Source organism: Apus apus, chromosome 4 (assembly GCF_020740795.1).
Source record: "Apus apus isolate bApuApu2 chromosome 4, bApuApu2.pri.cur, whole genome shotgun sequence".
Lineage (NCBI taxonomy): Eukaryota > Metazoa > Chordata > Aves > Apodiformes > Apodidae > Apus > Apus apus.
Window position 1 is genome coordinate 101,290,576 of NC_067285.1, and position 24,606 is coordinate 101,315,181.

At 38.9% G+C, this 24,606-nt stretch overlaps 3 protein-coding genes across 6 annotated transcripts in view; 1 reads left to right on the forward strand and 2 right to left on the reverse strand.

The window, feature by feature from the left end:
* The window catches only part of LOC127383895 (inositol 1,4,5-trisphosphate receptor-interacting protein-like 1), a 64,163-nt gene extending 58,867 nt beyond the window's left edge, over positions 1-5,296 (reverse strand). Inside the window, exon 1 of one of the 2 annotated variants that reach the window (XR_007889330.1) lies at positions 5,165-5,296. The gene's annotated coding sequence lies outside the window, so the exon portion shown is untranslated. The remainder of the gene's footprint in view (positions 1-5,164) is intronic. The other variant, XM_051617550.1, reaches the window with a different exon arrangement.
* CLNK (cytokine dependent hematopoietic cell linker) overlaps positions 1-9,110 on the forward strand; it is a 28,310-nt gene extending 19,200 nt beyond the window's left edge. The window contains exons 12-15 of the mRNA XM_051617551.1: positions 3,324-3,457; positions 3,827-3,904; positions 4,038-4,193; positions 8,964-9,110. Of these exons, the coding sequence (XP_051473511.1) occupies positions 3,324-3,457; positions 3,827-3,904; positions 4,038-4,193; positions 8,964-9,110 (515 nt within the window). The remainder of the gene's footprint in view (positions 1-3,323; positions 3,458-3,826; positions 3,905-4,037; positions 4,194-8,963) is intronic.
* A 797-nt stretch (positions 9,111-9,907) lies between these two features.
* ZNF518B (zinc finger protein 518B) lies at positions 9,908-22,895 on the reverse strand. Of its 3 annotated transcripts, none has more exons than XM_051617549.1 (2): positions 22,880-22,895; positions 9,908-16,271 (listed from the first exon to the last, which is right to left on the reverse strand). In XM_051617549.1, the coding sequence occupies exon 2, from the start codon at positions 16,066-16,068 to the stop codon at positions 12,826-12,828; it is 3,243 nt and encodes a 1,080-aa protein (XP_051473509.1). In that variant the 5' UTR covers positions 16,069-16,271; positions 22,880-22,895; the 3' UTR covers positions 9,908-12,825. The 3 variants fall into 3 exon arrangements, with proteins under 3 accessions (XP_051473509.1, XP_051473508.1, XP_051473507.1); XM_051617548.1 differs by lacking the exon at positions 22,880-22,895 and adding an exon at positions 22,337-22,461; XM_051617547.1 differs by lacking the exon at positions 22,880-22,895 and adding an exon at positions 22,293-22,461.
* Positions 22,896-24,606: the final 1,711 nt, after the last annotated feature.

A 24,606-nucleotide genomic window follows, 5' to 3' on the forward strand; every position in this document is an offset into this window, starting at 1 on the left:
TTTTAGAAAAAGATGGCCTCATTAGTTTTTAACCCAAAATTTCTATGTGGCTCATCCCTACCTTACAATAGTTACATCTACCTTAAAAAGTATTTCTATAAACCCAAACAAGACAGAAAAACACCCCAACACCTACTTGCAGACTTTTGAAAAGTAAAATCCCTTTACTAGCCAAACTTGATGATAAGAATTGTGTAGGCAAAATAAAACACTTATTTTGCTGTATAAATGTGCTTTCTTTTTGGAGAAATGCATACTAAAGATAAAAGATGCCATAAAGGAAACTCTCTGCTATATTTATCTTTCATAAACAGCTTCATTGATAAGAGGTGTATCTATACCTTAGGTGGAGTACATATATATAATATGACCTTGGTCTTTTTGGTTTTTTGAACGTTAGTAAAACCCACGATCCAAGTTAGCTCATGCTGTCTCTCCATTCCTGAAAAAGACAATTTGTACCTTGGGAGCGGCAGGGGCTTGGGGACCAAAGAGCTGTAGGAACCATTCCTGCTGGTAACTTCCTACTGTCTTTGATTACACTTAGTATACTTCTATATGTTCCCTTAACTGCCTCTGCAAACGCCCTTTTGCATCAAAATCTCTGAGTTGTACCAAGAACCTATGAGTTACATTATGTGAATTTATGGTAAAAGCAAAGACCCCCAGGAAGAACATATGGACTGTATTATTTGTTAATATAAAGTAGGATTCACGTTAACTTCGGTTATTGCCAGGCTAAACAAAAGCCCACCTCCCCCAGCTTTGTTTCACAGGCTCCAGCTCCACCACCACTCTGGTGGTGGCCACTGAGCCTCTTCTGGATATTAACATCCTTCTTGTGCTGGGGTTGCAATTCCACATACTCTGGATACCTACTAAAAATCTGTCTTTACAGAATCCACAAAGATCATGTAGGTCTCTGCTTCCTGCTGTTCTCAGCAGTTTCTTTTTTCTCCCTGCCACCCCCATCCCCGCTTCAGACACTTCCTACCATCCCTACCACGGCCCTTGGTCATTCAGGCTCTCTGGGATGGCATGATGTCCTTTCTACTCTGTGAACTCCTTACCCTCATAAGACAACAGTGACAGAACAAACAAGTGGCCTTTCCCCCTGCTATCCTACAATTTCCTTTCAAGTCCATGTTTGGATTAAAAAATATTTAAAGAAATATTAATTTTATTACATTTATACAAATACCCTTTTTAATCACGTGTAAGTACCCATTTCTTTTTCTGATATTTTTCATTTTAATTGTTGAAAACAAATCATCTTCTGTTCAAAAATCTAAGTTTCTCAGCAAGCTGTTTCTAACTCCATCCCAACCAGACCTAAACCACAAGTATTGTTCCCCAGTTTAAGACAGAAAATAAAAAAATTAAAAAAATTCTACAGAACATACACAGCACCACTGACAAAGCAAACATGGTCCTAGCTGTGGGGTGTCTTTTTAAAAGTAAAGTATATGGGGATAGCCACCAAAAATGCAATGTGAACCCAAACACCAAAATCATAGTGGCCTTCTAGTACCTGAAGGGGCTACAGGAAAGCTGGGGAGGGGCTTTTTACCAGAGAGGGCAGTGATAGGACAAGAGGTAATGGTTTTAAACTGGAAGAGGGGAGATTTAGGTTAGACTTCAGGAATAAATTCTTCACCATGAGGGTAGTAAGGCACTAGAATAGGTTGCCTGGAGAGATTGTGGAAGCCCCATCCCTGGAGGTGTTTTAAAGGCCAGGTTGGATGAGGCTTTGTGCAGCCTGGTCTAGTGTGAGATGTCCCTGCTGATGGCAGGGAGGTTGGAAACTGATCTTGAAGGTCCCTTCCAACCTTAACCATTCTATGATTCTATCAGGATCTGGTAGGTTGAATGGTGACGTATTTGCATTTTTAAAACTCAAACTGATCACAGAAAGACTATATAGATGTCTGGTCCCAGACCCTTGGAACAGTGATTTCATTTCTGAATGAACTGATTGCCTGCTGAAGATCATGGTTATTTGTCTGCTGGGATCAGTGAACATTGTTTACTGTCTTAAAAACAAATGTAATTCTGTTATAAACCAGAACATGGTACATGTGTGCATGAAACGGTGAAAAACACTATTGTTCTGTAAAAGAGAGTCTTCCAAGTTGAATTTCTTTAATATCCTGCCATATGCTATGTATGGGCAGAAGAATAATACACTGATAAAGCATGAACAGCAGGTAAAATATAATGAAGCACCGCTTTGCCAGACACTGCTGTCTCTTGTGACAGTAACCAGAAGGAAAAGATGGAAGCCATCGATAATCACATTTTTCTCATTTACTCTTACAATAGACACTAGGTCATTTCTCTCACCCGCACTGCATGAAACAAAAATGCTTTCTGTTGTAGAGCAGAATATGATGGGTTGTATTATTTAATTAACCATTTTTTCCCCATGTTGTGTACCTGCCAACTGCATTCAACCTATACATTGAAAGCACACCATTGCTTTTCTCAGGCTGTTTCTGCTGGGACTCAGCTTGAGCCTCCCACAGCACCCCACGCTTGGTGTTTCTGCCTCATCCCCTGAACTCACACAGCTCTGGCAAGCTGGGTCTGGCTGGTAAATGGCAGCTCTGAATCTGCAGGTGATGAGCCACATTTGCTTCAGGAGGATGGTATTCAGCTATCTAAGCTCTCTCAGGTAGCTGCCTTCTCAGCAGCACAGTATGGAGCAAGAACATGCAGCTGGGAGCCACCACTTTCATCTGCAAGAGCAACCTCACTTTTTGGTCCTAAATTTCTTAATTGAAACAAGTTGCAGAGCAGACTGAAATTCATCAGCACAGCAGAACCTCTGAATCATTTAAAGTTTCAATAGCTTGGTGGAAACAATTTTAGCATTACAAGGGGCACTAATATGATCCACCATAACAGCAGCTCTGATCCAACACACATAAAGGGGGCTCAAAAGGTGAGAACAGTACAGAATGAACCATTTGTCCCATATTATTTTATTTAGCATTTGCTATTTTATTGATAATTTATCTTTACTATTTTGCTATGTTTCTGTGCACAAGAACCTGGCAGAGTAATGTCAATTAAAGAGCATGAGGAAACCAATGTGTTAAATCTCTTAGGGCATGAATTGGAAAGAAATCACTGATGCTGCATTAGCACAAGACAACTCGTAACTGACAGCTCTACATTTTAAAGGTTAATATCACAATACTGTATTTCTAAACTGTGAACACTATTCTCAGACTTACCAAGTAAAACTGATACAGCAAAATGAAACTATAACTTAAGTTAAAAAAAAAACAACCTTTTTCCTTCTGAATTTACTTTTACAGGGTCCACGTTAAACGTAGAGAATTTGTCAGTGAAGAGGTCACCATCTCCTACACCGTACGCAGCAAGCAAGAATAAATTAAAACATTCTCTTGTAAAACAGGAAACACAATCTCTTACACAACCCACTGAAAAGGTAAAGAACACATCACTTTGTAAGGAGACATGTTTTTAGAAAACAGGATTATCACTGTAGGGGACACAGACACATACCATAAGAACTGCTGTTTACTGAGAACATTTCCCCAAGAAGTGAAATGGTCTGAAAGCTGTGGGGATTCAGCTGCCCTGAAAATAGTCTAAGATGAGCTCTTGAAACCATGGAAAAGAATGCAGATGTCTTAATTTGATTCAGATTTCCTAACAGGACTTCTCAATATAGATGCTAATATAGAATACTAAACTTGCTTTACATGCAGATTAGATATGATCTATTTTCACTGGCTTTTACTTCTGCCAGCTGTGATTAATTTCTATACACTGATTATATTATCTTAAAATTAAGGATTTAAACAAGTACGAATGGTACGTGGGAGACTATGATCGCCATGAAGCAGAGAAGGCACTATTACAGGAAAACACTGTAAGTACAATTTACCTGGAAACCTGGAATGTAAAATTTTGGAAAAAAAATCTGCGAGCTGTCCACAATGGCTTACAGGGGGGGTTTTGTGAGCAAAGCATAAAATCCATAATTTAACTCTGTCATACAACAGGATGAGACATTCTTGGTTAGAGATTCTTCAAGGAAATCAAACACTGAGCCGTATGTTTTGGTTGTCTATTATGGAAGAAGAGTATATAACATTAAAGTACGTTTTCTGGAGGAGAGCCAACAATATGCACTGGGAACAGGGCTTAGAGGAGATGATGTAAGTAAAATCCCATCTTATATTATAGTCTATTGCTTTTATGTCACACTTCAAAAGTTCTTGACGCTAAGGATTAGTTAAAAACTCTCCCACATAACAAACTTGCTGTTTCACTCAAGTTTCTTTTACAATACTCTTATTTTAAGTATGTCTCAAAGTTTCAAGCAACTTCATGACAACTTCAATCTGAATTTTACATACCATGCTCAAATTCAGATTTAAATCAATGTGAAAATTTCCTAAGTACTTCTAATACTTTTACCTACTCTACGTAACACCTGCAAAGTAAAGGAAGAAAGTCCTCCCTTTCCAGGTACACACGTTACTTTAGCATATTTTTAACTTGTTATAGTATAAGCAGATATTTTAAAATTTATACAACTCCACGTATCCTACAGCATGGCCTGCTGCTGGTTTTGCTGCATAAAGTCTCTTATATAGCAAAAGAGGAATCAATATTTGTTTTTAAAATTAAGAATTGGGACAAGTTATCATGAATATTCAGAAGCAAATAAATCATGTGGGTCCCCACCAATCAATCTTTCAGACATGGTAAATTTGAATTAGAAAATACCTTTAGATTAGCAATGCTTTTTTACATCATTCAATTATATTCGTAGGAGTCTAATTCTTATTCTACCTATACAGTTAAATAACAAACACTATCTGCACATCTTTCACACAAGAAAAAAAAATTAAATCTGAAACAGTCATCTCTACAAAGATACGATACTTGCAAAAAGAAATTAAAAGAAACTTAAAGAACGCTCAGCTGAGCATGAAATCCAGCCTATGGGAGGACCGGCTGCACAGCAAAGGAGAAAAGCAACAAATTACTGTGAGGGTTTCAATAGTTTAAAAACTTATCTTTTCTACAGATAGACTGACATAAAAACAAACAAAAAAAAACCCAAACTGAAATCAAAACTGACCCAAGCTAACTTGATCAACTTGGCAAGTCCAGGATTTACCTTTGGATCCTTATTAGAAAATGTGGGATAGGATTCAAGAGCTTTCAGAGATGAGGGGCAAGGTTTACTGGCAAGTTGTTCTTCAGGAACACTGGTTTAGTAAAGGGATAAAATACCACTGTCTTCAAGCACACTGGAACAGTCTGGGAAGCAGAGGAATACAATAAATAGAGAACTGTACCGCAGGTATCATCACCCTGGCATTGCTGTAGTAAACCGTCTTCTGTAAAACATTGTCTGCATTTCTGAACTGAACCTCCCAGATAATTTCCTGGAAATTTAGTATGATTTAGCAGAAACAAAGTTTAGTTTTCTGGGGCTCTTACATTGGGTAGTCTTCCTGATAAATGGCCCTAATAAAAAGAGATTCAGATTAGAAACGATAGCTGACTAAAAAAATGGAACTGAAGTATTATACACTACAGGATAATCTGTAGTGTACCATGCACATACTACTTTAAAGACATAAAACTAAATTTTCATCATTTTAACAGATTTAACAATTGAGGGAATTAGAACATAACCTGAACAATACGTGAACAATTTTTACTGAAGTAAAAGGGAGGAGAACGCAGTCCCTTCCATCTCTGTTGTCTGTTACAACTTGTCCACCGAAATTAGGCTGGGCCTGGACTGATGACAGACAAAATGCAGTTACAAATCCAGAAGAAAGATTTCAAGCATCTAGTTAATAGCCATAAGTAGACTGTAAGACTAACAACTAAGACTTGGCTTTACCAGGCTAAATCTGTATCATGACATGTTACCTTAAGCCTTCTTTTTTAATATTGAGTATTATTTTTCTTTAACTCAGAAATTCCCCTGTAGATCAACTGCAACAGAAAAATTTCAGAATTGTTTTGCTATTCAGCTATGTGTAATACCAGGGAGCCACAGAAAAAGAAGCCTCCCACTTTCATGAATTATTCTCAGCAGCACACATGAAAATAAAATTAACACCAGACTTGGCATGAAGCACGTGCACAATAATGAACAATCAATGGCACAAACCTTGCTCAGCAGAGCTACTTACACCTCAGGCAGTCTGAAAGGATTCCCCAAAAACGCTCTTTCTTGAAAACTCTCAACTTCTGCAGCTCATTTAAGGTTCTTATCTCTGGAGGGTGAAGACAATTTGTAAGGCTTTGAATTACTGCAAAATTGCTGCCTATAATTTTCCAATGCCTGTCGGAATGCTCTGCAGAGTGCTCTGCACTGTCCCTCCACAGGGAAACCCTTTGTTACACCACATTTTGCAGTGTGCAAATGCAGACAGACCAGCTGCTTTATCTAATTAGCTGAGTATTCCCTCTTCACCTGCTGAAGACAAAGCAGCCTTAACAACAGGTACAGACCTATTACATTTCTCCTGAGTTGTTAATTGTATTCAAAGGGTCAATCTTACCAATTCTCTACAGCATGTTTTCACTTTTGTATTACTCTATTTCTGTCCATGAAAAACTTGTTTTTTCTTACACATAATTATTCAGTTTTCCCTATCTGATTGCAACCTAGATTTGTCATATGCAGTTTATGAGGTGTCCATGCCCTGTATGATCAAAGGAGATTTATGATTAACTTTTTAAAATTGTATTTAATTAAACTTTCATTAGCTCTCATAAGGGGAGGGGGGGGGAGAGTACTGATAACCATATTGCTATTTATTTTTTTAAAATTATTACCTCTATGTCAATGTGATGGTGATCAACAGCAAGTACCCTACGTGACATGCAGCCAAATTAGTATAAAGCTGGAATATAATGAATACAAGTGGGGTGGGAACAAAAAAAACCCAAACAAAACAGTTAGCAGAGCTGTATATTTGGTTGGCAATTTAACCATAGATGCTCACATCTATATACATATTTCATGTATTATACTGAACTCACTAAAGGCTAAATCACATAATGCTATAAAGCCCAGATTGCCAAATGGGCAATCCCAATCTCCAACTGAGAGATGTATGCAAGGTAAAGATCTTGACCACAGCTTAAATGACACAAGGATGAACTGTTCTTATTCAGGATGTGAAATACATAGTCCAGAGTCCCACCACCACACCAGCGCATTTCACAACTACACCTTTCAAAAGCACCAGCAGATGGGTCATTCCCATGACAACAGAGATCTCTTCTGTAAAGGGACAATGAAGGGAAGTGAAAAAGTCTTACAGTACTGAATTTTCTTTGTCTTTATGTCTTTAGGTGTCTTTACATTTAACAAAGTGTGGGGTTCCATTAAAAGACACAAATATGTACAGTTCTGGACCATCAGTCCTCAACATTATGATGTCTGAGTCAACTTCATGATCTAGCAGTCATGAAGAGTCACATCTTAGTGTTTTAAATCTCATTAACTCAAATAAGAGTTAAGGTTGAAATAAAATAGGAAAAGAGATCTAAGGAACAGGCGAGACATTTTTTCCTCACTAGCAAAGAGCTACAACTTAATGGCACAGTGATGAATAATGTGACATTAGCCAAGCAAAGCCAAGTTACATTTTCAAAGCATATGAACCATTACAGTAAGACTTCTTAACTTTCCAAACAACCAAAACCATAAGAAAATAGGAAAATAACTGGTACTGAGAGTAAGATTAGATTCAAAAAAGTTAGGATTACTTTGGTATGGCATGAAAAAAACCATAGTTTTGCCTAGACTTCTAATAGCAGTAGTGACCTTCAACATAAGGCAAAGACAAAACAGCAACATGGAACAAACATATACAAGTAACCATTATAAACAAACAAACAAACATTAAAAAATAGCCTTTAAGTTTTTATATCAGATAATTTTCATCTTAAAATAATACAGGAACACTTTCACCAAATCACAGATTTAATCAGATTCTGTTACAAACTAGGTGTGGATCAGGTGGAGATGAGAGAGAGTACCATGAGATACCATCACATATGCAGTGAATGTCCATGCTTACAGTAAATGTCAAAAAACATAGATACAGGATAATGTCACAGTAAGCTTGCATTACTGTGTACAGTCCTATTGATTTAATGCCCATGAGTCCAAAGAATAGCTCAAGAGGAGAAAGTGGTGTGATGGCAGCTTAGCGATGTGATGAGAGCTTAGAAGTTACACACAGGTAAGACAGCTATTTAAACTGAAGGACTGCTAACAATTGAAATGGCAGGATTAAGAGTCTCCCATCAGGGCAGATGAGGGTAAATTCCTTGGATAGCTTTCCATTGCTGTTTGATCAGTTCAGGAATATCAAACCACACCTTTATCATTTTAGGAACAGGCTTGGAGACTGTCATCGTTTTATACCAGAGAATAAGACTAAAACCCTGCTTAATTATTCTTGTTCCATATGTTAAAGGGATTTTACAGCAACTTTCTCAGTAAACTAAATGGGAAAATGTAGGTTTAAGAAGGTGCAAGGAAACTTGCAATGTAAAGTATCCTGTACTGCTAATTAAGTGTAACTTTTGACAGGGCAAAGTTAGTAATGATTTATAGTTTCTTCGTCTTTTTAAAATCTACCCTGACATCTTCCATCACAACTTTTTACAGGCGATACTGCATTCTCAGGGATTAGAAATGCTCCCCTTTTACCTTAAGCAGACAGCTGCTTTCTCCTATATAAGGGACACAAAGAAATAAGAGGATTAAAATCTGGTTGTTTTCCTTTTATGATTGGTCCATCTAATCTAGTTGTAACTCTGTGCAAAATATCACCAATTTCTAATCCTGTCATTTGCAAGTCTTCTAATGTTCTAGATAAAATGATCTGGCAATTTCATTTTTAGTCACTGATTACAATTTTTCTTTTTTTCTCCAGAAATTTAATTCCGTGAAAGAGATTATTGACTTCTACAAATACGTTCCCATCACACTCCTTGATGGAAAGGATAAGTCAGGAATCCACAGAGAACAATGCTACCTTACATATCCATTCAAGTCACACAAAAGATGTTTTCTGCCATAACATCACCCATTTGTTTGCATAGATGTAAACAGAAAAACTATTTAAATGTGTCAAAAATCAGATTAGCCTTTCAGCTTTTACTTCGTAATATAATGAAGTATTCCAAATGCTCCACTAAAAAAACTTATCTCCAACTAAGAATATAGGTATACCCCGTTTTTTTATTCTTTCAGTTTGTTTTTGAGGATACAGGTAAACTATATGTCATATTATTTCACAGAAAAGTGTAAAGAGAGACCGACTCCTGATATCTTGACAATGAACAATTTGCTTATCTTGCACTGTACCTTCAAAACAACATGAAAACCAAACTCAGTCTTGCTTACCTTAATGTCACTGAAGCTCTGTTAGTAGCAAAATCTAATAAAACATACTAGTCATATAAAAATACTCTTGCGTTTAAAAATACTGATGAAATGCTATTGATGAGTGTTCACTGATTAACGGTCTCATTCAGTGTGCATGTGTGTCTGCACAATAAAAGCTGTGCTCAGCAGCCACTGAAGTCAGTGGGTGTCAGCTGGTTCACACAGGTATGGGAGCAGATTATAAAGCCAGCTTTAATTATGTACATTCTGTTGCTTATCAAACACTTATTCTTTAGCTTCAGTAGCAGACACTTGTACTCCACATCGGAGTCTTCACTTACATAGGAGCACCATTACACAAGCAGTCCCTTTGAATTCATACCATGTGCAAATACAGAGGTAAAAATCATCAGTAGGTCCAGTAGATGTGCTTCAAATTCATCAAGAAAACATGTTCTAGTGTGTATCAAAGAAGACAAGAAGGTGATATTTTTCGAGCAAAAAATATGATAATATTTATTCATGTAATTTGAGTTTTGGAAGGCTTAACTAAATTAATTATAAATATGAAAGGCAAACCAGCATTTTTCTGCAAAGCATCCATAACCTTTGCTTCTAAGCACACTCTAAAGTCTGACTAGGTAATTGCAATATACCAAGAAAGCAACCTCAGTTACTTTAACCTTACAGAACAGGAACAAGAAGAATGAAAACATTCAAGCCCAAAACATGATGTTCCAACTGAATTTATGATGTAGTATGTAGTGGCACAAACTAGCTCTAAAACAAATTTAGCAGTTGGTTATTTCCTTGCAACCTTTTTATTTCTCAATGCTTCATCAAAATCTAAGAGAACATTCATTATAATTGTTTCTCTAAAACCACTGAGACTGCTAAACTTGAATTATTCTGACATTATCTAATAATATGAATAAAAATTAACAAAACAGAAGCTGCTAAGCAGTTTGGCAGAGTTCACAAAAGGAAGAGGCGTGACATTCTGCTTTAAGAGTTTCATAGCCACCATACAATTTAACGTACAAAATGCTTCATGTTAAAAAAATTCTACATTAAACCCATGAAAAAAAAAAAAAAAACAACAAACCCACAGCTTAACAATTTTGACAGATCGTAGCAGTGACATACATAGCTTTGCAGATATTTGATAAAACAGTAAACTTGCTTACAGAAGACAAGCATAACTAGTACTCTTAACCCCCCTAAAGTTTGTAATGCTGAGCAGCAACACCTCCCTGCTCCCCCAGTACAGCTTTCATGAGGAATGTTCTAGTTTTGACAGCAACAAACTCTTACAAAGCAAATGCAAAACTATTTAGTAGCTTCTACAGAAACAAATCCAAACTGTAACCTGAGGGATTTAAAAAAAAAAAGAAAAAAAAAAAAAAAAGAATTTAACCATGTTTGTTCTTATGTTAACTATTCCAATATTTTTTACAAGTGAAAGGCCAGAATTTTAAAATGGAAGCTATTTTCACAATCAAAAATGCAAATAGTACTGTTAGGTTTGGCATCAAAGTATATGAAGTGAAAAAACCCTCTAGTGTACCCATCTAAAAAAATATAATTCCTTTTGAATACAAAATGAGAACTGTAATTTCATTATTATTGACAAAACAGACAAAAGGAACTTTGTTCTGTGGAATAGGTTAGTCTAATACAAATGATACAAAAATTTTTCCATGTGTACATAATGAAAAAGACCTGACTTAAAGCACCAACAATCTGAGGGATTTTAACACTATATTGCAAAATGACTGGAAAGCAATGTTTTAATTGGTATTGAAAATAAGCCTCAGTCAGATGTAGTTTTAAAATATTTACATTTCAATACAGATACTATACATACTTTATCAAAACAATGTTTAGTCTGCTGGAGTTCATAAAAAAATATTCCCAGCGTAAACTGTTTACAAAAACACACCAACACTGAAAAGAGTTAGGAACTACCAGCTTTTCAAGAGTAGTTCCAGTTCAAACATAGAACACACATCCAGCATTAGAGTCTGCATTGATTTTCTTATCTGTAAAAACATAAGAAGTTATTTGTAAATATGTGCTTTAATATAGTTTGCTCTGTATTATTTTAAAATAACTTGAAATTGACAAGATGAAGAAAGACACCTGCTTTTCATGTACAGAAACATTAGAATTCAGGATCACCCACCTCTCTTCATCACAAAGAGCTTGAAATTTGGCCCTGACTTAGTTAAGTGTTTAAACATCTGAGCAGTGTTCACACTGTGCTGAAGTCAGCAGATAGACATTAGACACACATATATAACTAGGCACAGGCTTGTATGAATTGAGGCCTACCAAAAATATATTCTAACAACAAACAGATTCTTAAGATTAAAAAGGATGAAAGATTGCACTGGAAATCTGTTTCAACACTGTCAACGTAAAAGCTGTGCAACATGGGTTTTCTTTTTGAAAAGTCATCATCTTCAGCAAGTTCCCCTGCAAAATGCACTAATTCACCAACTAGGGTTCTAAAAATGCCCTACTCTGCATATGTGTTTCTATCAGGCTACACACACAGAGAGGTAAAGGCTTTACATTTGGCTATTACTTCCTTAGATTTCAGAACAGCCTTGAGGCCACATGGAGAAAAGCTTCTCTCTCCTTTTGGTCCAGGCCTTACGGTATTTCCAGCTCTGCCCGCTCACAAAAAAGATAGTACAGAAAGCTGACAGTGCTCTGCTCTCTTCCTCACATCTGCACAACAAAAGCTAGGTAAAGACTAAGTACTAAACAAAGTTTTTAGTGCTATTTGACAAAGTGGGAATAACTCTGATCCCACAGATTCTTCATTTACACCCTTCTATCTCCTCTGAAGTCAGCAGAAGTGGTCTTGTTCCAGTGAAACAGAGTTCTTGCATTTAAGTTTTATTCTTTATGCATGGTGCTTAATTTGCCACTAAAACCTATGAGATACACTTAGTTGCGCACAGAAGATCAGAAGTGCTTTTCAGTACACACACATTTGATCTCTGAAACACCATGCTGTAATAAAACAAACTAAACCCTGTTAAATTTACAAAGATCTCGTAAGCTATGATTTTAATCCACAGACCTAGCACAAACCAGTCACAGCACAGTATTCTAGCACAGAATGGTAACTAGAAAGATGCTTGCATAGAAAATCTTTTTCAAATTTCTCATATGCAACAGATGAAGCTGACCTCCGATTTCAAACATGAGTGCAAAGTAGTGCTTAATCCTCACTATCAGCTTTTCTGTATCTCTGCTCTCCTCTCCCACTTCGCTAATAGTAGAGACCTTTTGGCAAAATAAAGCAGTTATTTCAGTCTTACTTTCCAAGCAAGTTAGTGGCACTCATTAAAAATAAGAGGGGAAGTCGTCCCGTCCCCCCCCAGGTCTCTCAATTAGTGCTTTTTTGCTGGAAGAGAAAGAACATCCCAACCCTTGGTTGCCTCTATCAAGTGCCTCTGTCCATGACTTATCCATTCTTCTTGGTCCATATATACTCTTCCACAAAACCAACACTTAAACATAGACTGAACTGTTTCAGCTGATGAAGTTTCCACCACTTGGTAGTTGTTTTTATGTGTCTTTTTTAGTTTCATTTTCAGCATACTCTGCTTTTTTGCTTGGTTTCCTGTCTCAACATTCTGAAGAGTAAGACGCTTTCGGTAACGTTTGACACCAAGACAACTACTTGTCCTTTCTGATAGGACCACTTTCAGGACTTGACCTTTATACTTGTTGATAGTCTTCATGACATTAATTATCTCTGGCGAATCAACATCAGGATGGTTTAGTACCACAACTGGCTGGTTACGACGAGGGCATTTTATCAACTGATTCATTCTCAGAGGGACAAGCCGAAGCCGTCTTGCTGTCAATAGATATGACATGTCAGAACTTGAGCTGGTTTCCGACTGCGTTCTTGTTTTCCTCTTAGGAAGCTCCCTGAAGTTCCCTTGTTTTGCTTTATTTTTGGGACCTAGTTGACTTTTTGAATAGGGTTTGCTTTGCTTACTCACATCACTGTTTTTCTGAAACAGTACACCAGTTGGTTGGCCATTATTTTTAACACTTGCCTCTCGCTTTGGTCTTTGCCTGAGTGATTTACTTTGGAAGTCAGCATTCATTTCACTCTGATTAGGCAAACATGATAAGTTACTGCTGAGTGTCTCAGGAACACTGATGGGAACTGGGCGAGGCAGAAACATTTCATTGCAATACACAGAAGGAGCTGATGTTTCACTGTTTTCTATTCCATTTGACTTTTGACTGCTAGTAGCATTCAGCACTCTCAGCATTGTCCCTTTGGGGATAAACACTGGAGTAGCAACATGAGAATTTTTAGTTACCCTGCTTTTAGATGTTCTTGCAAATGAAAGCAGCTGATGTTTACTATGTTCTTCACTACTACTAACACTGTTTCCACCACGCACTTGAGGCAGAGACACAGATTGTTCCACTTCAGTGGCAGTAACAACCCTATCACAGCTTGCTGAATTTTCTTGAGGGAAAAGCACCTTTTTACTAGAACCTTCACATCTCAAAGACATGGATTTCACGTTAGATTCAGCAGCAGACATTAGTTGAGCAATCTTTCTACACAACAGCGTTGCTGACTTCTTACTGCATGTTGTGTCATCCCATCTGACACCCTCTGGGACATTTTCAGCCCCAGAGCTAAGAGAAAATACAGATGAAATAACAGGTCCTTCGAAAGGCTTGCCTTTATTTTCCATCTTCTGTAATTCTAATGATTCCAGAAGAAGACTGCTCTTTTGACTTATGGTTTCAGCTCTCCGTACTTTGCTAAAGCCAAAAGTCTTGTCCTCACAAGGTGGAGTTTTAGTGACATGATTTTTTTTTCCTGCTTCAGAAAATTTAAGAGAGTTTTTATCAAAACATTTACCAGCTAAATGTGTACCTGTAGACTTGACTGGCAGACTCCTACATTCTTTGTCATCCCTCTTGAGAGACAACGTATCCTTTCGTTTAAGGACTGCAGAAGAATAATTGTTGCCCTCCTGCGCAGCTTCTACTGAAATGTTCTTTGAACACTTATCTTCAGAAATAGCAGCATATTTTGGAGGGGGTATATCCACTCGTTCTTCACAGCAATAAAAGTCATAATCTAAGTTATTTTTTCCATCTACTTCCCACCTTGAGGATTTAAGCTCACTTTTTTTTTCAGTGTTATTCATCACCAGAGATGGAGAACAAAGTTCAAAAACACCAGAATGGACATCAATACCTTTCACCAAATGAAAGCAGAATTTTGATGCATCTTCCCTCTGTACAGACAGAGGATTACAGTCTGAGAGTTGAGAATCAGAAAAACAAAGACATTCAGAATTCTTGTCATAGGTTCTATCCAAATTAAGCTGGTTACTAACACTGGATAATTTGTCTACATTCACTTCCATGGTTAGTAACTCATTTTGAGATACAGATGATGGTTTTTTTCCTTCTGCAGATGGTTCTATGCCTTGATTCTCAAGTTCCTCTTCACCACTGTTCACAGGTTTGTAAGTTGCATCTTTCATAGGAATTAGTTTAAGAACCAGCTGTTGTGCTCCATTCACTATTTTAATCTCTACTATCTGAGCTAAACAGTTAGAAGGAACTACAAGTTCAGATGGTGCAATTACTGTTAAAGGCATCCCAGGTTGTAAAGGCTCCAATTTTGGAGAATAAACCTCAACTTCCACACTTTGATTCTCACATATGTTTACTTCAGATGGCTCCAATGTTGTTTTATCCTGGACGGATGCTGTGTTTATGCTACATTCTACATCATGAGACAAACAGGCTGTTTTACTTGCTAGACCTGGAGTCTCACAAACCATTTTTGAAGACAAATTTGAAAGTTCATTCTGAAAAGGAGTTTTACTGTATTTCTGCTTTTCAAATAAAGTGCTTTGACTCAGCTTCTGTTGTTTGTGGTTTACGATAGTATTTGACAGCCGTTTAGTGGGCATTTCATGTACTCTCCTGGTATGTTTCACTATATAGTCATGTCTAACAGCACCGTATTCACAGTATTCACACTGATACGGAAATGTTCCTGTGTGCTTCACCAAATGTCTCTGGAATTCTCCTTTGGTGTAGGATACATAACTACAGTGAGAACAAATAAATTTAATTTCTTCATGTTGACCCACATGCTTTTTATACTGTAAAGGATCCTTTGTTGAAAATCTACATTTATCACAGTAGTATTTACCTGGCAGAAAGTTTTTTACTCTAAATCTTCTCTGGGCTTTACTTGGAGATTTTTTTTCATGTTTTTCCAACTCTACAGCATTGGCACCCTCAGGAACAAAATGGAAAGCTGGTGGTGTAGCATGACTACACTTCTTGCAGATGAAATTTTTGTCTTCAGTCCACCCAAGCTTCTTACGCTTTTCAACATCTTGCACTGAAATTTTCTGAACACTTCTGCATCTTATACAGCTTATCAGCGTCAACTTGTTGTTCTCAGCCTCAGTCCCTTGGTAACAGCAGTTTTGGTCATCATCTCCTTTTGATGGATTTGTTTTATCCTCAGAAGATTGCTTTGGAGATGTAGTTAAGGAACTATGTTCTTCATTAACTTGGCCAGAGTATAATCTTGGTAAAATTTCCCTCATTTTTTTCAACTGCATTTCAGAAGATATGACCCTGCATCAGTTTTGTCAAACAGAGCATGAGCAGCCAGAATTTTTTCTTGATATTAGTCTTGTGTCTGTTGCTTATCAATCAATCATTCAGGCCAACAATCCGCTGAATTTACACTTTGGAAGAAATGGTGCTCAAGCAACTGTATCCATATTCCACGTTCTTAATTTTGTTCAGTCAATTTGCAGCACTAAAGAATAAAAAGCAGAAGGTTAAGTCAGTTATGACCCACTGATCATTGAAATACAATGAACTAGTAACTGAACTATTAGTGGATTATGGCTGAATTGCAGAGTGCAAGTCTACTGTTAATGTACCACTGTTTGTATTCTGCACATACAATCATTAACTCTAAGCAAAACATACCAAATCAAATAATCCTTTAACATTTGCTCTTGTTAAAGATGTTCATCTATTCATAAAATTATCCACTGTGTATCAAACCCTGAATGTTTTATCATGCTATTTCTTCCATGTCATTAAAATACTTTATCTTTAAGAAATGTATTTATAAGCCTAAAATGAATGACATCTGGTAACAGAACTGACCAACTGAATTACTTCAGTCCATACACAGCCTTTTAACATGGGAAAAGATATTATGAAAAAATGCAAGTGCCACTCATTTGTGAATCCCAGCAGGAGAAAGGATAGTGACTACAATGGTTACTAGAAACATGCAACTATTTTTTTGTTTTTAAGTATAAGGATTTTTAAGTTAGCATGGAAATTCCTGAAGTACAGAAAAAGATCTTTTCTAACCAGTGCCAACATTTCAGATCCAAACAGTCCTGAACACTAATTTAGAACAAGATGTGATTTAGACTTCACATGTTCTCAAAATAATGAAGTAAAAACAATCTGTGGCTGCAAAATGACTTTCACTTCTATTAAGAACACAGTGTAATCACTTCTGTGTATGTGGATAAGCATATAAATTCACTCCATTCTGATAACACAGAATTTGTCAATCAAGCAAAATAAACAATGTAGCAGAAGACAAGGGATGACAGTAATACCAGTGTAAAATCTCCACATTAACTTGTGCAGTATATTTGGTCCCACAGGTTCTAACTGTCTCATTTATTTAACATGAACAAGCCTTTAAGCTTTTGTCAAGACTAATAGTAAGACCACTATTACTAGGAAGATAAACAACTACAATAGCCTTTTCAGACATACATAAAACAAGAAGTTCAAAGCTAAAGCAGTAAGTAAAATCTACTTAACATCTTTCTTATTCAAACACTCTTACTTACATGCTGTTGTACACATCTCCGTTCATCTGTAGACCCTACTTCATGAGGTTATTTCTAGATTCCTTTAGATTTCAATACATCCTACAGGAGGCTTCTGCTTTTGAAATCCAGTTCCCCTCCATAAGAGCAGGGTCTGATTTGGGCTTCAAAAGCACAGTTCTGAGTTCACCTAAGCAGCATCCTATTCCAATAATCCCACATGAATAAGGTAAAGTTTGCACTATGGTGCATCTCCACAATGGCTGATCCAGAAAGCATCTGATCCAGCAAGTCTTTCTTGCATCTCCCTGTGCTCCATCTGCCAATATGCCTAACTGCTATAGGAATCCTGCACTAAAGCTGGGGCTCTGCAAAGAGCAAGTACACTGATGTAACCTCAAACAACAGGAAAAATAAACTAGAGAACTGGCTAGAGACAACATAATGGGCTTTTCACTCATTAGCAGATGGATGGCTATATACCTGTAGAACTCCTCAATAGGCAGTTCTTAAGACTGTGGTAATCTCATCTTGTTGCAAGGCAGACAGCTGTACAACTCCATGTGGAAAAACTCTGTATGTTCGTGCAAAAATAAATCAATGGCAGCCTCCCAGGAAGGAGGAAAGTATACGTGACTACTGTATCATGATCTTAACTAGATTTTTTAAGCAATTCTAATGTTGGTAACATTACACCCTCTATTATCCAGATTCTGAAGAGGAAAGAAAAACAAATGTTTCTGGTACTCTAAAGACCATTTGTTCCCTGCTAGTATCACTTCTTAGACTTAAGATGAACCTTGTAGACACACAAGTGCGATGGTGGGCCTAGGTTCAAGAGATTCACTGTTCTATTTCAGAAGAAAGATAGTAAGACATCTGGAAGCTCAAGATCCAGTCCAAAGATGCTTTAAAGATTCCTATACAGCTTTAGGAAAGAACTAAAATTGTGTTTTAAAGGAAAGGGTGAAGTTAGATCAATATTTGCCTTTTTTTTTTTTTTTTCTGTTAACAGCTCTCCATTGATACTGAAACTGCCCTCCATATAGACCAATCAAAAGATCAGCACAGAGCATTTTATGCCATCAACATCCCTGACAACAAAAAACAGTATTTTAACATAGCTGCTTTTTTTTGCTTTTGCTTTTTTTTTTTTTTTTAATGAAAAAGAAAGTTTTGATCTACCAGAGAGATCTGGCCTGCTCAGTCCAAAAGGACACTAGAAAAACTTAACAGAGGTAACTCAAAAAACTGGCTAATAATCTTTCTAAATTTCCTAACTCAAACAGCTTTATGTATGAAAGTGAGAACAAATCAGTATATAACCTCAAAACCAAGCTTTCATTCTGATCTGTGACAAATACCATGTTGCTAGAATCCAGGTTTCAAATGTTCTTGGAGTTAATGCAACTGCATTTCAGATGTGTGATAAGTTGATCTTAGCCAGCAGCCAAGCAGCCACACAGCTGCTCACTGCCTCCCCACGCCTCCCTGAGTAGGTGGGGGAATGCACTAGCGAAAAAGAGTGAGAATGCTTAGGGTCTGGGACAAGAACAATTCAATAGGTGAAGGAAAGGAGGCAGGGAGGTGATGCAAAGGAAATCACTCACCACCTTCCACAAGCAGAGCAATGCTCAGCCAGTCTCCAAGCAACAGCCACCCTGAAAGCCAATGCTCCTCACCCCTTCTTCTTCCTCTAATCCAGTTTTCATTGCTGAGCATGACATTATATGGTGTGGACTATTCCCCTGGCCACTTCTGGTCAGCTGTTCCAGTGGCGTGTCATCCCAGTCTCTTGCCCACCCCATGCCTACTCACTATAGAGAGGCAAATGTTGGAGGGGGGTTGCGGGGCGGGAAACCTTGACATTGTGCTAACTAAACAACAGGCAAAATACTGGTGTGTTATCAACACTGTTTCAGCCTCAGATCCAAAACACAGCATGGTACAGGCTGCTATGAAGAAATTTAACTCCATCACAGCCAGACCCAGCACAAGGTGAAGAAGAGCTAATAGCCACTTGATGCTAAAGTGACATTGCTGTTGTCTCTCTAGCCAGTTATTCACCAATTCTTCCTGACCACTGAATAGCTAATAACAAACATTTTGATGCAAACAGGTCCACATGATCACTATTTTGGATACAACAAGCCCGGGAGTATATTGTAATTGCATTTTTGTATTAAAAATTATTTGCTTTCAGAAAAATGGCACAATGAGTGTACACAGAGAAGTGGTGCATTCCGGCATCCATTCACTCCATACAAGCAGGTAGGGTGGGGGGGTGAAGAATTCCACTGAAGTTTTATTTTTAATATTTAAAGGGTTAGCAGATACACGCTTCAGAAGATTGAATTAAAAGATACCTACTCATTCTTTTTCTAGTTACAATGAAATACAGAGCACACAGACCAATCCAAATACTTCACTGAAGGAAGACCTGAAAGTCTACATGGAGTCTTGACTGGCAAACACAAGAACAGGATAGATGAAGTATTGAATAAGAAACACTTGAAGTGTTAAAATCAATTCCAGTTACTGTCTTTACAGGAAAGGATTCAGGAGTATTTTGTAAAAATACTCTGAACTATAACAAGGTACCTGAATTAAAATGATGTAGAGGCTCCAATTTAAAAAAAAATTATATATATATATATATATATATATGGAGGCAAAAACTTAGAGGCACATAAAAAAAGGACAACAAAAGGAAAATAAATCAGACTTTCTCATTCACCTTCTACCAAACACCTGCAATTCAGTGACATTAAAAAGTTGGGTATTTAATAAAAGTAAAAATTTCCATCTTTGACACACCACCAGTATATCTTGAATCTTTCTCAAGACCCAGAGATCAGTAAGACCCACAGGAGTCAAAAAGCATTCCAGACAGTGGATATCACATCTACACAAAGGTTAGAAAACAAAGACCAATTAAACTCAAGAAAACTAGGAAGAAATATCCTCTGCAGCCTGATTATGCCAAATTCATCCAGCAGAAGATTTTATGCACTGCAGTAGATTACACACCACTGATGTGGTGGTCACTGTCAAAACAGGAATTGCCATTGTCTTCCTATTATTCTACATTCCTGAAATTTCTATTTACTTCAAAAGCATTAACACTTTGTTCATGATTTCAAAGAAAATATTTATTTTTCAGTGTCTTATTTCCATTTTTATCTCTAATTGCACACTGCTATGAATGAAATGGGTGTGACAAGCAGCATGCATTTGTCATGTGTGATCAAATAAGATCTCACTTCAGCAAGGTGCACAGCTCTCACACAATAGGTTCTCAAACTGCATGCAACAATCAAGGTCTGCTTTTGTACTGAAAAACCCGTGGAAGTCATCTCCTAAGAGAAAGAAGCTTAAACAGAATTGGAAGACATTCACTGCATAAGGAAAAAGCAATGTGTAAAATCTCAGTTTCTGTGAAAAATTTAAATCTCTGTGTAAGCTTAAATTATCTCATACATATTTTACAATTATATATATGCCATATACAACCCATCAGTTGACTGTGTCTGTTAGGCAGAGTTAACTGTTGTAGTGACCCAACCAAGTAGCCACCAATTATTAATCACTAATTTTAGGCCTAATGACTGGAAGAGATCCAAAGTGCTTCACTAAAGTATAACATATTTTACTAGTTAAAATAAATGATTGTGTATTAAAAACAAACAATTCAAACACATCAAAGAAATTTTATCTACAATTATTTTTTTAAAAAGGACATTTTATTTCACAATAACAGCTAATCACAGTCATAAATACTTTTTGTATGAGCAATTCACATAAAGTTTTTCCACCAAATAAATGAGGAATGTCAGTGCAGAGAATTAAGAGCAAAGACCATGCATTGGGTTTTTAGAGGTTACTTTTATTGTAAAATATACAATTATTTCAGTCTGCAGAAAAAAATTACATTTAAAATTTTTACTACTTTAAAACAAGAGTTATGCAAATTACTGATTAAAAGTAAACCACTATTTTTCGAATGCATAGGAGAAAAAAATGTCCAAATTATTGGCATTTATTGGCATTGTATGAAGGCAGGTATGTATATATGCTATACAGGATTCTACTGAAATCGAGGTCTGCTTCTCTGTGGATCTAGGACTGAGGCCTACCTTTATTTGTATCTGAAAGATATATATTTCTAGCTCTGCATTCAACTGCTTGATGGGTCTTCTTCCAATAAGCTAAGCAACACATTCTCAAATAACTACTACATCAAAAGTAGGATTTTAGAGAGTGCTCAGAGATATTTATACAGTTGTCTATCATTATATGTACAATCAACTTTTACATCTATGTTGCAGTTTTCAGGATTTCACACCATTTACAGCCATTTTAAAAATCTCTCTCTATATCCAAAGCATGCTGACTACTATTTAGCGTTTCCTTACTGGAAGCTTTAAGGCCTGTAAGCAATAAAGAAAGGAAGGAAGGCATTGAAGAACACCGGAGAGGAGGGGGGAGAGTCCACTAAGAGTACATATTCCTCCATGTCCAGTTCTCAAAACACTCATGTAGACAGTAAAATTCATTTCTACAGGTCTCATTCTTGCTAAAATTAGCCACATTCATAACTATCTGCAAGGAAAAGGCCTTGACTATAACCTCTTGCTGTAGTAACAATGCAGAACAGAACGCTAGCAAACCCTGTGGCATTTCATTAGTTGTCTTACCACTAAACCAGACTTTTTTTATCAAATGTGTATTCCAGGACACTTCGGCACCATCTGTGATAGCACTGGATCATTTATTTAGCAGAAATCGAAGTCATTACCTCCAAATTACCTCCATTGTGTACTGTAACACTTTTCCGTGATGGATTCTCTTGCCACAAGACACAACATACAATCTAATTTTTAAAAAATCTGACGCCCAAATACTCTAAAAACCAAAATTTACGCACAGAATAAAGGATGCTCCATTTTGCCCAGTAAATAACAGTTACTAACCCGAGAGCTTCTCTTCTTCAGGAAGGAGACCAAAGATGACAAACCTGGACAACAGCTTCACGGTCCAGCCGAGCCTACAGCAGCCTGATGGCGTCCACGAGACAGCAGCCCCCGCCACCAAACCCCATCTTCCCGGGCACCCAGCCCACCCAGGCAGAAGCGCTGCCGCCTCGCCGGGGCAGAGAGGCCGCCCCGGCTCCGGAGGCCGCTCCCTGCCCGCCCCCCCCTGCGCCGGCGGGGCCGCCCGCCGGACCCTCCGCCCGCCGCGCAACCTCCGCCCGCCGCGCAACCTCCGCCCGCCGCCGCTGCCGGGAGGGCGGCTCCGCCCGCGGGGCCGCGCAGTGCCGCCGCCGGCCGGCAGGGGGAGCGCCGCGCGGCACGCCCCGCCGCAGCCCGCGCTCGCCGCTAGGACTGCGCGGCCCCCCCAGCGCGGGCCGCAGCCGCGGGGCCGGGCAGCCCTACCTGGCGCCGGGGAGGAAGGCGGGCGCCGGAGGCAGCCCCGCCGGCCGCGCCTCCCGCTGCGCAGGGGACGCAGCGCCTGCCCGGCCCGCGCCTCCCGCCCTGCCCCTCCGCCCACAGCTACTTACCGGGCGAGGGCGAGGCCGAGCCCCCCGCCGCCCGGCGCAGCCCCCGGCGCAGCCCCCCCCCCCCGCCGCCACGGAACTGACCTCAGCGGCCGCCGCGGGGCCGCGCCCGCCCATTGGCCCGCGCCCGCCGCCCGCGCCCTGTAGAGCTCTACCGAGGCGCCCGCGCAGGCGCGGCCCGGCCCGGCGGGGGAGGAGGCGCGGGAAGGCCGCGTCCCGGAGGTGTCACCTTGGGCGGGGCGGGGAGCGCAGCCCGCACCTGCCGCGGGGCCCGTCCCGCTGCGGAGCCCGGCGCTGCGCGGGGAAAGCAGGGCGAGCCGCGGAGGAAGAGGCTGGGCTGGTGCTGGGCGGTGCCAGGCAGGGCTGCCCGCGGGTGGTGCCCGCTGGCCCAGGGCCCTGAAATCTGAAGAGAGAAAAACAGATTTTACTTGCCAGCATCTTGCCCTCTGAAAGTAGCCTTCGTGCCACTGCAGTATCTGGCCGCTCTGCTGAAGAAGGAGACCATATTGAACACAGCGCCAAAAGTCCTTCCAGGTGGCAACTTTAAAATGGAGCTTTTTGGTGTGTTACTTCAGCATTGTCCCCTGCTCTGCTGGTGGTTCTGTTAGCACGGGTTCTGTGTGGTAAGAGGAACCATGAGTAAGTTACATCTGCTGATTAATTCGGTGCTGGAATTATTTGAAACAGGGCCTGACCTATCTTTAACGTTGTCTAGACATGAACATTTACCTTAAGGGATCTCAGATACTGGAAAAGGCTCTTTGGATTGCAAAAAAAAAGGAACAGGAAAGCTAAAAGTAACAGACAAGGAACTCTGGAGGGAAAGAATCCTCTAAATTATGAGGTTTTTTAGTTCCAAAATGAGATGTTGCCCTCAGACTCCATTAATGTCGTTTGATCAGCAGTACAAGAAAACACTGTTAACAGTGCAGTTTGGGACACTGTAGTTTACTGAACATTTTTAAAACTTGTGAAGAAGGTCTGATAGAAGAAGAGCTGATAGAGTCTTCTGGGATTTCTAGAAGGCTTTTTGACAAAGACTGTCAAAAAAACTAAGTAGTAATGGCATAAGGCAAAATGTCTTTGAATGAATGACTGGTTTAAGACGGAGCACGGGGGGGTGATACTGAGTGTGCAGTACTTGTAGTGTAAAGGTCACAGGTGCACTGCTGTAGCAGGCTGTGCTTGGACCTGCTCAGCATACTCACAAGTGATGGCAAGGGAGCTGGACACTCAAGTGACAGCCTTCTGATGATACCATTCAAGGACTTAAGGCAGTAAAATGGCAGATTATGTTCTGGCTAGATAAAAATGGTGCACAGTGAGGAAGAACATTATGACTTCAAGTATACAATAATGAGCTCCAGCTGACTAGTACTGTGCAGGAGAAAAATCTTGGAGTTACAGTATGTTTCTCTGAAAACCCCACTTCAATGCTTAATAGAGTTCAGAAAATCAAGCTGTGTGCTGAAACTAGAAAAGGAAAAGTGAACAAAGCATCCTTATGCTGCTGTGTAAATTCATTATTTGTCCACATCATGAAAGCTGTGTGTGGTTCAGAGTTCCCTCAGCTCAGGAAAGACTGAATACTAGTGGAAAAGGTTCAATGAAAGGTAAAAAGGATAATCATATGTACTTTGCTCTCAACTTACGTGTAACGAACAACTAAGTAAACTTCTGTCTGAAAAAAATAAGGGCTAAAAATCATGAGTGTAAATTGTGAATCCCAT